General features: G+C 38.1%; 2 protein-coding genes across 6 annotated transcripts in view; both read left to right on the top strand.

Moving 5' to 3' along the window:
- Nucleotides 1–2,343, top strand: part of sez6b (seizure related 6 homolog b) — a 198,004-nt gene extending 195,661 nt beyond the window's left edge. For 2 of the 5 annotated variants that reach the window (XM_084419960.1, XM_084419961.1), the window contains exons 17-18: nucleotides 1,449–1,562; nucleotides 1,741–1,872. In XM_084419960.1, coding sequence (XP_084276086.1) covers nucleotides 1,449–1,526 — 78 coding nt within the window. In that variant the 3' untranslated portion in view covers nucleotides 1,527–1,562; nucleotides 1,741–1,872. Of the gene's footprint in view, nucleotides 1–143; nucleotides 291–1,448; nucleotides 1,563–1,740 lie in introns of those variants that run through there. The other 3 variants (XR_014628838.1, XM_084419962.1, XM_084419963.1) reach the window with 3 other exon arrangements.
- Nucleotides 2,344–4,149: 1,806 nt separating this feature from the next.
- On the top strand, nucleotides 4,150–15,706 carry phf12b (PHD finger protein 12b). Its single transcript, XM_084420197.1, has 15 exons — nucleotides 4,150–4,942; nucleotides 5,432–5,610; nucleotides 7,308–7,380; nucleotides 8,307–8,724; nucleotides 8,815–8,935; nucleotides 10,756–10,888; nucleotides 11,100–11,264; nucleotides 11,680–11,832; nucleotides 11,936–12,416; nucleotides 13,569–13,676; nucleotides 13,819–13,977; nucleotides 14,064–14,162; nucleotides 14,241–14,323; nucleotides 14,446–14,584; nucleotides 14,666–15,706. The coding sequence occupies exons 1-15, from the start codon at nucleotides 4,877–4,879 to the stop codon at nucleotides 15,028–15,030; spliced, it is 2,742 nt and encodes a 913-aa protein (XP_084276323.1). The 5' UTR covers nucleotides 4,150–4,876; the 3' UTR covers nucleotides 15,031–15,706.
- The last annotated feature ends 1,497 nt before the right edge of the window (nucleotides 15,707–17,203 follow it).

Below are 17,203 nucleotides of genomic sequence, written 5' to 3' on the forward strand. Positions count from 1 at the left end.
ATGACAGAATCATTATTTTTGGGGGGTGAACTATCACTTTCACGCAGAGAAAAATAATTCAGACTCTTTTTGACCTACATAAACTTGCTCAATCACTTACATTTGCACTTTCTCTTCTCTCTCTGTATCTGCCATCCCTGAAGAACAATGAGGTGAGAATTTGACTGTCAATACTTTTACACTGATATATGGACCTTTTCCCCAGCCTGCTGCGTGTAGCATGTGTTACAGACGGCAGGTTATTCACACCTCTTATATGCTGTGCAAGTGTCCCTGCAGATCTCTCTCTGTATGCTGTAGTACTCATAACACAGTCCCAGCAGCACCGCCTGCATATACTAAACCGCTCAATAACAGTTTCTGGCCCCCAGGGCCACGTCTGCGTTTGACTGTATGTAAGTGTTGTGGCTGGATGGATGAGTGTGTGTGTGTGTGTATGTGTGCTGGTTCCTCTTGCACTGATGCCTTGAAGTCGTGTTCTCGGATTATGCGTGTCAGGAATTAAAGATGATGCAAACAGGGGATCACAAGCACCTCGCTTGGGTATGAAGAGACATGGGTTTGGCTTTACAAAAGATTGTTTACAAAAAGTAGAGTCAATTAATATTGTGTTTTGGATATTTAATTTCAGCATTTTAAAGGTTTTTATTTCATATGCGTAATTGACTTTGCAATTACATCTAAAGGCTTTTTAAAGGAGAACTCCGGTCAATTTTAACATTGAGCTCATTTTTTTGTACATTTGGAGTGCTGTCAATACAGAGAACAACGACAAAAATCGGTGTTGCCTACACCGAGTTATTCTATTTTTAAAATTTGCACCCTGTTGACTTCAATGGGGCAAGTAGTAAGCCTGCTGTCCAAAGTAGTCGATTGCCGAGTTCACGCGCGTGATCATAGCAACTAAACCTATGCGCGTGAACTCGGCAATCGACTACTTTGGACTTCAACCGACAGGATGTAAACACAGGTATTTGCGCTGGCTTAAATAGCATCATTTTTATACATATCTTTCACATCTACTGCAGTCAGATTCACTCGTGTTCACTCAGAAGGAATCACTCACATTTTCTGTGCACTTGTAATGAGTCATCAAGGATGTCAAGAGGCTAAAAGCAGGTTTACTACTTGCCCCATTGAAGTCAACAGGGTGCAAATTTTAAAAATAGAATAACTCGGTGTAGGAAACACCGATTTTTGTCGTTGTTCTCTGTATTGACAGCACTCCAAATGTACAAAAAAATGAGCTCAATGTTAAAATTGACCGGAGTTCTCCTTTAATACTCATTTGACAATCGACTATTTTGTGTACATTTGTTAGACAACAGCTTCCTAAATCACACATTGCCCAGTAGTTTTCCCTCCAACTTCCATCATGCTTCCATTACTGATTATTATTTTTAAGTCCTTTTCATGCTTAAGTTGCATGGTATTTTTGATTTGTACAGAGACCTATGATTCAAAGCAGCCACCAGAGGTACTCTCTAGGATTCTGTTGTAAAGAAAGAGCCTGTAAGGAGAGTTGATCAAGGGAATAGCATCACATGGACGAGGCTGAGAAGGTTTGAATCACTGGTGTAGGGCGTCTCCATCTTTAGCATCTCTTTCATGTTGTGTTTGCAGCCAGCATTTGGTTTACATATTCCCACCCCTCACAAAATGAAATGAGATATATATATATACATATATATACATGAATGTTTATATTATATTTGATGTGTTTGTTTGTTTTGTCCACAGGACACGAGAGAATACGAAGTCTCCATTTAAATAAAACAAAGCTCGTTTTAGCATGGAGGACCGCGAGCCTTTCTCTGCCTTGTGGAAGATCTTCTCAGTTCCTCTCACATCTTGTGTAGCCAACTCTGCTCTTATTCTCACCTGGACCTACCTTCTCATCTTTTCTCATCTGCTGTAAATATCACCTTGCTTCTGAGGACATCCACAAGCGAAGAGTGTGGACAACATGATATTATTTTTGTAGAGCTTCAATAGCATTGTCCTGGCAGAATTGCTTGTACAGTTTTTACCCGTAATTGAGCCAAATGAATTCAAAAGAATGACTGAAATAGGGGAAACCATGTTATTTAAGTGACTGATGAAATCTCTCTTAACAGATTTATTTATTTACGTTTTTTAATTGTCGCACTTTTGCACTCACAACACACCCCCCCCCCCCCCCCTAAAAAAAAAAAAACATATTATGTATAATGTAAAGTCACATTGTGAGATTAAAGAAAATCACAAGTACGAGAAATAGTTGCAATTATGAAATATAGACAAAAATTATAGAAATTCACATTGAAATATAAAGTAATTGCACTATATACAGCCGCAATTATGAAAAAAGACACAATTACCTTTTCATTTTCAGGCAGATATGAGCTTCCATAGCAATGACATACCGTTCAATAATTTGGGGTCAGTACGATTTATTGTGTTTTTGAAAGGAATGTTTTCTGCTCACCAAGGCTGAATTTATTTTATGAAATGTACAGTAAAAGCTGTAATACTGTGAAATATTATTACAATTTAATTTATTTGAATATATTTAATATATATATAATTTATTCCTATGATGGCAAATCTGAATTTACTCCAGTCTTCAGTGTCACATGATCCTTCAGAAATCGTTCTGATATGAGGATTAGCTGCTCAAGAAACATTTCTTATTATTATCAATGATGAAAACAGCTGCGCTGCTTCATAATTTTGTGGAAACCAAGATAAAAAAAAATCTAGATGTTTTGATGAATAGAGAGTTTAAAAGAACAATGTAAAAGTCTTTACTCTTTATTAATTTTTACAGAATAAAAGTAATAATTTCTTGAAAAAAAAAAAAGACGACTCCAAACTTTTGAATGGGGGGGGGGGGGGGGGGGGGACACTCTCTCTAAAACAATTGTGTAAAACACGGCAATTATTGAACAATTAAACCTATGCATGGTTTACAGTTAAATCTTTTTTTAGAATTATTTTCGTTTTCCACAACCTTCAAATAACATCTGGCAGTTTTATAAAGTGTAGTGTTTTGCATGGAAACTGGTACATCTGTATCCAGTGATGTGAAGTGGGTTTCATTGGGGCGGTCTTAAGCATTTACGTTAACCTTAATTATGACTCGCCTGTGTGTACAGTGTCAAACAAAAGCTCTCTATCTGCGCTAAATTTCAGCACTGGTTGAGTAAGCCAAAAGTAAGGAAGTTCTTGTAAATCATCCCTCCTTCACTGATCAATTGGCTCTGATTTTTTTATTTCCGTTTATTTTTATATGTTTTTATACATATGGAACAAAGTAACAATTGACTGTACTCTTTCAGCAGGCACTCTTAATATATAAATATCTAAGAATGTACATAAAATTTGTATTAGATATGGCTTAAATGTATGTATATATGAGGTTTATCTATTATAGAATAGATCTTTGTTCATCATTTCACTCTGTCAGTTAATATCAATGATATGGATCATCTAAAAGAGTTATGTACTTGGTCTCCATTTGAATGTTGTCCGTATTGATTGAAATATTGTTATTTCAATGTAATTAGCAAAAGCTGCCAAAAACATCACAACTGGTCACATGACAGACTTGCATTGTGTTTGTACGTTTCAGTGTTTCACTGTCTCCAATTGAACAACAGTGCATAAGAAACAACATTTAATGGAATTCAAGGAACTCAAGTGCATTTTTCAATATGAAAATATTTCATACATTACATTCATATTTATTTAATTATCCAAAGCAATGTATGGGTGAGGAAAAACATGAGCAGTTCGGTAATATGAGAAGTGCTGTACAAGATAGTCCAGAGAAGTGAAAAACAGTGGAAGAATAATTTGAGTTTTTAATGTATTTTTTTAGTGCATTGCAGGAATTCAGTCAAGCACTCGTGGAAGAAATCTTAAAATGCTTCTTGATGGCGGCAAGAAACTTGGCTCTTTGGGATTATCTTGATTTAAAATATATTTTTACTTTATTGTTCTGTACTGTAATTATTTACCACAGCATTGTCGGAACATATCTTCAATTAAAAATGATATTCCATTGGACTGGGCTGTTTTATTTGTTCTTCACGAACTATTTTTACCCATTCTTGGACAATATTTCCTTTTGTTTATGATATTTCCTCCGTGCTTGAGAGAAAACATGACCTGCAGGCTTGGAGAGTTATTCTGTTATTCTGCCAGACTAACGCTAGGAGGAGCCCTTCCTCTCGTCCTCTCAGTGCGCATGCGCAGACTTCATTCCAGCCTCGCTTGAGTCGAGTCAGAGGAGGGCAGCGCCAGCCAGTTTAGCATAGCTACTAGCAATGGCTTTTCATAACAACACCTCTGCTCTTCACTGCTGTCATCTGAACACCACCCGCGAGTGTTTCTGCACATAAGGACCTAACCGCCGACAATCAATCCAGCAGACTTGCTTTGCGAAAGAGAGCGCTTTTCTAGTCAGTATGCGATGGGGACAGACAGCTGTGGATTTCTACACGCATCTTTGCAGGCGGCTGCTGCTGAAGCAGAGGATGCTGCTAGGCTAGCGAGCTAGGCCTTTACATCCCACATGAAACCTTCAATACTGCACCAGACAGCAACTTTTCATTCAAAATAGGAACGATATTTGCACTTAAATGAGAGTTTGAGCGATTCATCAGCTCTCGTTTAGCACCAGACCTCCGGCGACCTGTGTGCTTTTGTTTGTTGATAGCTGCTGGCTAGCCGAACATCGGAGCAGCCAATCCGCTATCTCGTTAGATTATCGACCAGTGACCAGTTTAATTTCTCCAGGACGGCTTAAGGACAGCACATAAACCCGACTGGAGTTGGAGAAAGCGAGAACTGTTGTCGGGTTGTGTGTTCATGCTACATTTCAGCAGTGTGAATGTGGGACAAAATGGAGACCCCGAAGATTCTGTACGATTTGGACACGTCTGGGGGCCTAATGGAGGTAAGCCTGTCTGCCCTTCAGCTGTGCCACAAATCACTGCCTTATGCGAGTTATAATACAGGCATATATGGATTAAATGAATCCAATGACAGTAAGTTGCAGAATGGACGTGAGTCGCTTTAGTGAGTTTATGTAGAGCTGGGCCTGTTGCAGAAACGTGAACAAAACTTGGCTATACAGCAACCGAACAGTTTTCGTTAGTGAGCTCACGTGACCAGCTCTGATTTGACATGGAAAAAAGTTTAATGACCTACTCGGTAGTTGAACGCAGTGGTCCAGGACTGCACACTCTGGAGGTTTCAATAAAAACTAACACCTGATTTTACTCCAAAATCTGCAATCAGATTCGGATGATATCCAAAACATTTCACTGGTAAGGTTGGAAACACCCGTTTAATGTGTGAACAGACTTTCTCTCCACTGACGTCTGTCACTTTAAACATTTCAGGAGATCTTTGTGCTTCAATTATATTTGCCAATCTGTTCCAGCAAATTCAACAGCTGCTCGCACCTCCACGCTCCGAGGATGGAGAGAAGAGACGCAAACCAGAGAGGGAGACCAGAAGAGGAGGCCGAGCCACAAACCATGACACCTGTGACAGCTGCCGTGAGGGAGGAGACCTGCTCTGCTGCGATCACTGTCCGGCTGCTTTTCACCTGCAGTGCTGGTATGTTTGCAATGCCATTTCATGTAGTTTCAGGGATTAACAATAAGAATGGGGAACTATTGTTTGTACTTTCGGCTGTGTTTATGTTGGTTGTACTGCTGATTTTTAAATAACTCACAAAGTTATTTGTCTGGTTGGCTGATTTGGATGTAAGAGGGTGACTTGTGGTAGTATTGGAAGCACTAGTTAGAGTGGTAAGTGATGGTTTGCACTATATGCCATCTTTCTCTGGTAAAAGACAGTGTTTATGAATTTATAGGTCTCCACATAACATTAATATAAATAAAAAATAAATAAAAAAAGACCGTTCTAAAGTTTGAGGATTTTTTTTATTAATGTTTTTAAAAGTCTGCATCTATTTGATGAAGAAAAAAAAAGCAATATTGTGAAATGTTAGTTAATTTCTACTAACTTCCTAAATATTTGAAAGAGTAATTTATTCCTGTGATGGCAAAGCAGAATTTTCAGCGTCATTAGTCTTCAGTGTCACATGATCCTGAATTGGTGCTCAAGAAAGATTTCATATTATTAATGTTGTGCTGATTAGTGCTTAATATTTTTGTGGAAACAAATGTCTACTGTCAGTTTTGAGCAATTTAATGTGTCCTTGCTGAATTAAAGCAATAATTCCTCTTATACAGTAGTCAAAAACCTTTCATCAAAGTTATACATTAATTTTTAACAATACCCGTTCTTGTCTTAGGACAAGTTTGATGAACTTTTTTTGATCCACTTCAAATGTTGACCACTGTATTTGTTGTAGTGGTTGCACGCACCTCTCTTTTTTTATTTTTATATTAATTTCTTTGAAAAAACTGTAGCAGAAGCTACAGTCAGTTTGGCATTTCAGCATATATTCAGCCTGCTGAAGCTACTTATGGCATAATCGCTGTAGATTGCATGATTGCTAACTTTGCATATTGTTTTATGCACATCACCACTTCGCACTTCCTCTTCCAAAAAAGGGCATTTAGAAGTCTTTTGTTCACTGACAGTCTGAGCTTGAGCTAAAGTATTAATGCATATTAACCCTAAGACCGATTAAGTTATTGATGCCTACCTGTTTAGTTGTCCTCATCTACATCTCATGTGTAAGATTACAATTCTCTCATTCTGAAGCCACAGCTGTGTCTTATTTTCTTATCATGTAAGTTTTGTTTGAAGGGAGTCACCCCTGCCTCGTTTTATTTGATAGCCGTTTAAAAATTGTTTTTCTGCCATGTCCTATTAAGCAAACGCTTAGTTTTTACTGCTATTGTCCTGTGCTTATCACTGAGGGGAAGTAAATGTATTATTCAACAACTCTGTCCTGATTTGTGTGGTTGTTTCACATTCAATCGATCCAGTCTTTCTATTAGCTGATGAAACATGGAGCTAGTCTACTGTATGTCAAAGAGAAAGAAAAAAAAAGAAAGAATCGTATTTACATAGTTGTGGCATGTCAATAACATTGCATCATTTGTGGCATGTAACCAAAATATTACAATGAGTTTTAACTTGTAGATTTGTGAAACCAATACAGTTTTAATGTGATTGCTGCGATGTGGTTTTCTTTGCATCTTGCACAGTGAATAAAACCTGTGAACTGTCACTATATTTTTCATACAAAAATTCAGCTTTTTTTATTACCGCAAAGAGTTTACAAAAAGCAGTATTGTGTTCATCAAGATTTGTGAAAGAAATGTCATTCTTTACAGTAATCCGCCTTTGAGCAGAGAGATGCTGCCCCCTGGTGACTGGATGTGTCATCGCTGCAGTGTGCGCAAGAAGGTTGGTGCAGTCATATTTGCCCTTGCTTTGTCTATGAACATTTAGCAGGTTTTTCCTGGGTAAAAAATGGTCTTTGGTAATGGCGGACGAACAGGGGCATCTACACACCGTACAAAGTACCTTAGACACGTGAACTGTGAGCCCAGTACTGACAGTAAATCCAAAATGAATGCCTAGGAGCAGTTTGTAATAATAACTTATACTATTTATTCATGATATAAAAAATAATCACTGTCAGGACAGATCATAAAACATTGTGCTTAAAACTATTATATATTTAAAAAGTCTGCATTTATATGTAAAAAGTCACTGAGTGACCCATTTTTAAAAAAAAGTAAGTAATATGAACAACAAAGTAACGCATTACATAGAAGAAATGGCAGGTCTGATTTTTGCATTTACACTTCAAGATCATTTGGCATACAGTATCAGGTATTGTTCCGTCCATTGCTGAGGTTATCACTGTCAGTCGAATTCAATCACGCATTTAAATACGGTTGTCAATCCAGAAACTTGTGAAGTTAGAGATCTTTGCTGGAACAAAGATTAATTTTGTCCGCAGGCAAAAATATTTTCAATGCAGGAAAAAAACTGAAAATATGATAATTTATTGAGGAAGACACAAAATGCATGCCGCCTTCACAAAGAATATAATCCCAGAATGTATTGCTTTGAGCAAAATAGAAATCAGATGGCAGACAAGGTGAGAGAAATGTTAATTATAAGCTAACTTGCATTTCATTCAATGCTTAAACTATCAATAAAAAGTAAAATGTCAACTCAACAAGAATAATTTTACTCAACATTTGTGTGCTACGATTTTTTTATCATTTTTGTGTCCTTAACAGCATGTTAACTGTTGCCTTAGCAACCTTGCTTACTAGTTTTAGGACAGAGCAATACAGTATAATTTTGTGGTTCTCTAGAAGCGTGAGCAGAAGGCAGAGCAGGTGAACGGGGCGCTAGAGCGGCAGCTGTCCAAGCGGTCGTCCTCCCCTGCAGCGGAGCTGGAGCTGGGAACGCTGCGTCTGGACGGACTACCCTCTGCTGCGTCAGGAGGCCTGAGACTCGCTGTCGCGCAGGTCCGTCTCCTCGAGCGACGCACGAGTAGCCGTCCTGGAACGCCCACTTCCAATGCGTCCACTGACACGCCCACACCATCGGAACAGAATGACGTGGACGAGGACCTGATGGATGTTGAAGAGGAAGTGCACTGCTCTGAGTCCGAGAGCACCACACTTCGCCTGAAGAAACCTTTTCAGCTGCTGATCGCTGCGGCCATGGAGAGAAACCCCACGCAGTTCCAGCTGCCCACTGAGCTTACGTGCACCACTTCACTGCCAGGTGAGACTCGCCCACACTTTTGTACGATGTGTTGTTAAAGTGTGCATTGAATAACTCTTAGTGTATGTGTGTGTGTGTGTGTATCTACAGGCAGCAGTAAGCGCAGACGGAAAGAGGAGGCAATGGGCAAGAATGTAAAAAGGCCACAACATGAGCTGGATCCCAGTGGGCTGGTCCCTCTGCCAGTGAAAGTGTGCTTCACCTGTGGCAAGTAAGAGCCCAGAAACATTACAGACACTGTTATTTATATATATGTATGTATATAGAAGTTGTACTATATTTTTTACTGTATATATATATATATATATATATATATATATATATATATATATATATATATATATACATACAGTTAAAAATATAGTTCTAATTGAATAGAAACCAAATCATGAAATTAAAGTCAATGCCCAGCCTTAACATATCTATATCTATATATAAAAATATTATATATATATATATATATATATATATTATATTTTTATATATAGATATAGATATGTTAAGGCTGGGCATTGACTTTAATTTCATGATTTGGTTTCTATTCAATTTAATATTGATTAATTGGGGCCTATCATGTACAGTACATGGCAAATTTACTTAAAACTTATGCTGTAAACTATACAGGAAACCCCAGTCACTATTATCACTATAATATTAAAGGTTAAAATTTAAAATGTAAGTAGCCTGTACAAATCAGTTAATTACACATAAGGAGGTTTTTTTATAATACATTTTTTTGACATAATTATGTTATTTTTTAAATATAGACATTTAAATGGTGGCTGTCATAAAAAACATGACTGATTTATTACAACATACATTAAATATCAAAGAACATGTTGAGTAAAAATACAATGGATATGCAACAGTGCATATAATTAGCATGATGCTCCTCTGTAGAGTTAATTTTTCTAGCTGACTAATTAGTCATGAATGGTTTTTATTAGGTAAATGTAACATTACGTGAAATATTGTTCTCAGTCTGTTTTATTGACGTCTTTCAACGTTTGAAACGCTGATTGAGCGATTACGAGACATGATATAGATTTCGATAAGTTGTACTATATCTTTCAACATTCCTCTGATGTTCATTCACTTTCACTCAGTTACAGTGTGCATGTTACTGGCCACTGTTTTAAACTACTTACAGCAAATGGTCAGTGTGGTAATAATGCGATTTAAGGTGTTTACATGCCTGTTTATTGCGATTAAAATCCCCATACACCACATAGTTTATTGCGATTAATGGTTACTACGATTATGAGTTTGTATTAGTTTGATCGAAGTCTTTTGTTTACATGAGGTAACGTTTAATTGCAATTTTGCCAAAATCCCATTATAATTGCGTTATGAGGGTGCATGTAAACGCACTCAATTTTCCGTTCATTCATCAACTCAAAACAGCATAGACTAAAACAGTGGTTCTCAAACCTGTCCTGGCGTACCCCCAACACTGCACGTTTTCTTTGTCGCCCTAATCAAACACACCTGATTCAACTCATCAGCTCATTATAACATGGGTGAATGAGCTGATGAGTTGAATCAGGTGTGTTTTATTAGGGAGACAAAGAAAACGTGCAGTGTTGGGGGTACGCCAGGACAGGTTTGAGAACCACTGGACTAAAAGATTGATTCTTCAAAATGAGAATTGATTGAAATTTCTTTATTTTCAGAATGATGTTAACATAAAAATCATTTTTGTTAATTTAAACATTTATTAGGTGAAAAATGTTATTAAGTGAAAAACTTAATGTTGAAGTAATAACATTAGTAAAAGTAAAACTGAACATTTTTTAAATGAAAGATGAATAGAATTTCTTTTTTAAACTAATGAAAATTACATTGATTTAATAACAGAATTACTGAAATTTATACTGAAATTAAAATGAAGCCTGAAAATATAGCAAAAAAAGCTAATTCGAGATATTTGCAAATACTGTATTGTAATACCCATGAAACCCAAATGGAATCACATTGTCGTCAGTATTGTTGCACAGTGCATCAGGTTCTCTCTCTCCTCTTCCTCCACAGGAGCTGCAGGGTGGCTCCTCTGATCCAGTGTGATTACTGTGCGCTCCTGTTCCATATGGACTGCCTGGACCCGCCTCTCACTGCCATGCCCACTGGGAGATGGATGTGTCCCAACCACGTAGAGCACATGGTGGTGAGTGGCTCGTCTTTGAACCTTTTTTGGAACCAATCACAACAGATGTTTTTTTCGTTTTTTGTAATATGTCACATTTTAGTAGTAATATTTCAACTAGCTAAACTAAAAAATAAAAAATCTAATCTTTACTTTCAGTTGATTGTGATTTCATTACTCTCTCCTGAAATTAAGAACTATAAAATGAAAAAGATGTTTATTTCCATTCTAGCTAAACCAAAAGAACGTGACCCTCAGCACACGTTGCCAGCTTTTCGATCAGTTCCAGGACCGATTGTCCCAACACGCAGTCAAAGTGGACTTCCTGCGGTGGGTTCACCGCCAACACCATCCCAATCGCAGAGGTGTCCGCCACATCAAGAAAAAGACATTGAAGGTGGAGTCTCATAAAGCAGCGTAACATGGTTTTTAGAGTTCCTGCAGTCCTTCAAAAACTGGTTCACAAGTGTTTTTACCAGGCCTTTTATGTAGGATGAAAATAATAATATTAATAAAATATATAATATGTATTGACAGTAGAAGCTTATGGCTTGTTGACTTAAATTGAGTTGTCCTGTTAAATGGCTTAAATTCACTGAAATTTGGCCCTAAACCTTGTTTATGTTTTTTTCATGCTCAGTTCCAATTTATTTGGCTCAAAATTACTCTTGTGAGTGTGATCTCTATAACATGATTTAAGAATCATCCCTATCCAGTAATCAAATTGCTGGAAAAATCGGGTAATTTCAGCAAGGGTACCTTTACATAGACAGTAGTTTTAGTTTATGACTGTCACTTTGATGTGTTCATAGGTCCCCAATGCCATTAAAAGTCACTACCAAAACCCCCCTGTGCTGATGGATCAAATGGGCCTTCGCAATGGAGAGCTGGTCACAAATGGTTTTATGGAACAAGAATGTTCTTCGTCTGCCCAACATTTAACCAGCAAAGAAGAACAAGAGGAGGTAAATGCACTGTATAAAGTGTTTGTATAACACACTTAACTGCTGTTGTATAAATATGACTGCAAAAGGAATCTGTACCATTCAGTTTTTCTCCTTTCCACAGTGGCTTCGTCATGTCATTGCACTTCAGTGCAGTATTATGAAACATTTATCTGCTAAGCAGATGTCTTCTTCCCTCCGGGCTTTGGAGCTTACTGATATGTCAGGCGTGAAGACGCAGGAGTGTATGGAGACACAGGAGATCAGCGGTACACCAGTTGGCCCCCAGGGGGCTCCTCTGCTGCCCTCTCTGACACCCAAACATCCCGAAAGCTGCCGAGAAAGATCTTGTCAGGGAGATTCTGACAGTCCAGCGGAGAAGGGCACAGGAGTGAATGGCCCGGTGGTGTGTGAGGGTAAATCTTGTATGACAGCTGAAACCCCACACAGACTACAAACTCCACTCTCAGAACCAGCCCTGCCCAACCATGTAGACATAAAGACTGAGAGCAGCAGTCCTCTCAGCTCCTGTGTGCAGAGAGATACTCCTTCACCTACCAGCCTTGCCTCGGGGCCGAACAGCAGCTTCTCGTCTCAAACTAAAGGTTTTTGAACCTACATACTCCTTTACATCACTATACATCATACATAATTTCCCTCGGCTTTGCTCCAGAACAGTGGTTCTCAACCTTTTAGTTAATGCCTTAACATGTAAAAGTTTTACCTTATAAATAGAATTTAGTTTAATTCATTTTAAAATTCGTCGCCAGAGTGAATGGGAACATGATTTATTGAAAATATTTGCAAATATATATATAAGTGGTTCTTAAGTCAATCCTTTTTTAATGGCTTGTCAACTTTCCATTCCTCCGCTGCGTGATTCTAGTCAGCGCTGGATTCTAGACACCACCGGATTGTCAGCGCGAAACACATTTTTGAGCACGTGAATGCTGATTCTAGTCAGTGCTTGAGCGCTGGTCTATGACTGGAAAAATAATAGTCGTTGCAAAAGTAACGATACATAGCTTACATGTCGCATTAAACTGGCAGATTTTAGAATGTTGTAGGCAATTATTTTGCAAGTAATTACATGTTTAATCTTGTCTTGCATGGATCTTGGGTGTAAACTCGTGAACACCATTTCCATTCCATTTCATGAACACCTGAACGCCCCCCTTTCAAAAGTCTCGCTTCCAACGGCCCCCGTTGAGAACCACTACTCTAGAATTAACAATCCCCTTCTGAGTATCAGATTCATTGTATCCTGCAATTAAAAAGTACAGTTTTTTTGTGGGGGTAATAACCTTCTTATATTTGCACAATAATTGTCACAAAATTCACTATTATTCAAAAGAATTTTGATCAAAATAAGTGTGATATGAAATCATTCTAATATGCTGATTTGGTGCTCAAGAAACATTTCTTTATATTATCAGTGTTGAAACAGCTTAATGTTTCCACAAATATTTTTTTTCAGGATTCTTTGAATAGAACAGCATTTATTTGAAATATAAATATTTTGTAACATTTTTAAAAAAGTACTAAAATTCCAAATGTTGTCTCTCAACTAAATTACTAAAATTACTAATGGAATTGTTTATTAACTAAATCATTAAGGGAAATCTGAATCTGATAATTTATAGTTCCAAACCCTAATATCTGTTGTCCAAATTGAAACTGAATTGGAGTTTTAAGATTGGAGAATTTTCAGTCCACATAATTCCTATTTATGCCTTGTTTTTTGGGGATTTTTTCAGAGAACAAAGTGAGCCCTGATGCAATGTCTGTTGGGAAAGGCTCAACGCTCCCCTCCTCTATAGGCAGCTTATACAGCTACATCAAGAATGTGGTTCAAGGTGATGCAGGTAAGAGTTCAACTTCATCTGGAAATAACTGTATATTATGCATGTGCTTTGCAAGTACAAGTTATTATTTCTACTGGGAAATAATGGGTTCATTTAAAAAGGAGTTATATTATGCCCGTGCATAATATCTGCTCTGTTGCAGAAGTGGACATGAATAAGCTGGATGAGGAGTTGATCAGACTTCTGGCCTGGCAGAGGATCCAGCAGCTGTTGTCTCCCAAATCACTTCAACCCTCGAGTAAATGTGGGATTTCTCCAGCCGTCGCTGCCTCTCTGCCCAAACCCTCCCCACACGCTGAAGGTAACAAAACTCGCTCATCACATCATGTTGAGGCTGTGCTAATGACCCTTCCAGTCATAATGTAGCAAATCTTTCCTCTTTTCCAGTACAAAAAAGGGACGTGCAAGCTCGAGCAGTACTGTGTCCTTTAACAGGGAAAGGGGCAGCTATCAACATGTGCTATAGGACTCTGTACATAGGAACGGGTACGGTTTGCAAAAAGCAACATAAACAAGATTGCATTATTTTGAGGTTGAATCATTGATGGTTTTCCATTTTTTTAGGTGCTGAAATGGACGTGTGCCTTACAAACTACGGTCATTGCAATTATGTTTCCGGGAAACATGCCTGCATCTTTTATGATGAAGTGAGTGAATCCAGTAATTATGCCTCATTAAAGGCTCTTGGGAAGCTCGTTTTAATCTAATTGTCCAGATTTAACAGATCAAGGGAGAGGAACGTTTATAAATGTTTTTTAATCTCTCGTAGAACACAAAGCACTATGAGCTTCTGAACTACAGTGAGCACGGGACGACTGTGGATAACGTGCTTTACTCATGTGACTTCTCCGACAAACCAAACATCACTTCACCCAGTGGGCTTGCGTCCAAAGTGCAAAACAGCATCAGTGAGTACCGCCCACATCTTGTTTTTGTAATGCGTGATGTGATTGTCATAATGCATTGCATCTCGTATGGTAAATCCGCAGGAGGCAACAGGTCAAGGAAGCCGCTGGGGGAGGTGTGTGCGGAGGCGGTGCTGATGCCCGCGGGTGCTATGATGAGCAGCCAGGCTCAAGGAGGACCCAAGTCCCCCTGTAACTGTAAAGCCAGCAGCTCCAGCCTGATAGGGGGCAGCGGAGCCGGCTGGGAGGGCACCGCATTGCTTCACCACAGCAGCTGCATCAAAGTGGGCTGCATGCAGTTCCTATTCAGCATCACAGAGTTTACTAGCAACCAACCCAAAAAAGAGGAGACCTCCACTACCGTTAGCCAAGAAGAGACTGAAGTGGTTGACGCACAGACTCCCAAACTCCACCAAATGCCAGTGCTACAGTCCAAGTCTGTATCATAACACATCCTCTCCTTAAAAAATACGATGGACCGTAAATGCAGTTTGGCTAGAGGAACTTTGATAATGCGGTTAATTCATTCATTTGTACTTTGGGTGCTGGGTGTTTCGGACAAAGTGTTTGCACATTACATTTCTATCATTATTTTTTTTTTTTATGCAAAACCTTTTGACTGAGGAGCAGATGTTCGATTTTCCCCTAAACCTCTCGTCGACACTACACCCTGTATACTTTGTGTCAGTATAAGAGGTTTTTATGTACTCTTTTGAACAATATATTTACTCCAAAATATTTTATTTTGTTATAAAAATGTATTGTTCTTTTTTCTGCAGTTTTTTGCACACTAGGTAACTATATGCAGAAGTGCATACATGTGCAAATACCTTTGTAGGATTTATTAGCAGAATCATTGATCGTTCTAGTTTTCTTCTGGAACTGTCCATTTCTCTGTAGTGTTAGAGCCCCTACGCAGCCTTGGTTGTGAAGTTCATTTGTGTATAAAGCTAGTTGTTCAACTAAAGTTGTCTTTTGGCCATGTACATGTGACTGAAGTGTCATTTTGTCAGCAAGAAAATTCTGACATGTCATTACATTGTAAATATATAAAGATTTTTAAATAACAGACCATTTTATGATTTTTCTGTATAATAAAAGATATTCTGTCATTTACTTAACTTTATTTTGTTTCAAGTCTGTATGAATTTCTTCTGTGGAACGCAAAAGAATACATCTCGAAGAATGTAGTATAACAAAACAGTTTTAGTGTCCACTGGCTCAGATTATCTTTTAAATTCCACATAAGAAAGTCAGTTATACAGTTTAGAAACAATATGAATAGAAACATTACCACGGTATGGAAATCAGCGCATACAGCACAGAAAAAATAGACTGTGAGGAAATAGTCGCTATACTGCTGCATCGATCCTGCAACACACTGCCCGGTGTTGAATTATGTGACCATAGTAGGTGCTGTATTAAGCTAATCCTAACCGTACCATCATTAGGGCCTGGTTTCACAGACAGGGTTTAGATTAAGCCAGGATTAAGCCTTCGTTCAACTGGGTCATTTAAGTAGCTTTTATAAATGTTACTTGGAAAAAAAAAACATTACTGTGTGCAACTCAAGACAAAACAATGGCACTGTAATATTTTAAGAAATGTCAGTGCAAGCTGCTTTCAGTTAAACGGCAAAAACATGCATTTTAGTCTGGGTCTAGAAGCCTTGTCTGTGAAACCGGGGGTATGTGAATGGTTACATGATTCGGTATAACACCGGCCTTCATCCATATGCAGTGTGCAGTAGCGGCCTTTGCTGGGTTTAACTCAAAAAAGAGCCCTGTCCGCCGCCATCATGGCTCGCACACTCCAGGGTCTGAGGTTATCAGGGCTTGGGGCAAAAATTTACAATTACTAATTGTAGCAATTACATTTTTTCTTAGTTATCACTAAAGCTTGTTTTTTTTGTGGTAGATCATTAAACCTTTCACTGTCCAAAATCATTTTCGTGATGTAGCTTACCTGTGTTCGCAAACACTGCCTGCAAAGTCATTGTCTGATAGGGCAGCGAGGCGACAAGCTTTCGGACGCAGTCACTTGCACTTGCCTTTCGCTATATAATCTTGCCTATGCCACAGGCCCTGGATACAACAGATAACCTCAGTTTGGGTCTAATTCATTCATTTTTTTGTTAAAGCTATTATTCACAAAAGGAAACTACTATATGTGTTATAACTATTTACGTAGATGTTTTTTTTTTTTTTTTTTTTTTGGGACATTCTACCAGAAACGTACATTTCCACTTATAAAAAATCTTGGGGAGAAAATATATTTTTCTTAAATCTGAACGTTGAGTCATATGGAGGACATGTTAAACTATGAGAAACATATCATGCCATCTCAGCATGTTTTTATGATTGAATAAAATACAGTTTTATACGCATTTCACCCCTAAAATGTCAGGCCCTGTCACAGACAAATTTGTATTTGTTAGAATGGTTTCCTAATGAATTTCTTTGATACAAATAGCATTTTCTTATTGATCACATGTCCCTGATTGTATCTAACATGGTTTTATAATTCCTTTAAGAAATATAAGTAACTTTTCAGTCAACTGTAGTACACAAAATCACAGAATACCCACCAGGTACTCATATAGTTGTAAAATAACTACCTTTA

The sequence above is a fragment of the Rutilus rutilus genome (genome assembly GCF_951802725.1).
Source record: "Rutilus rutilus genome assembly, chromosome: 9".
Classification (NCBI taxonomy): domain Eukaryota; kingdom Metazoa; phylum Chordata; class Actinopteri; order Cypriniformes; family Leuciscidae; genus Rutilus; species Rutilus rutilus.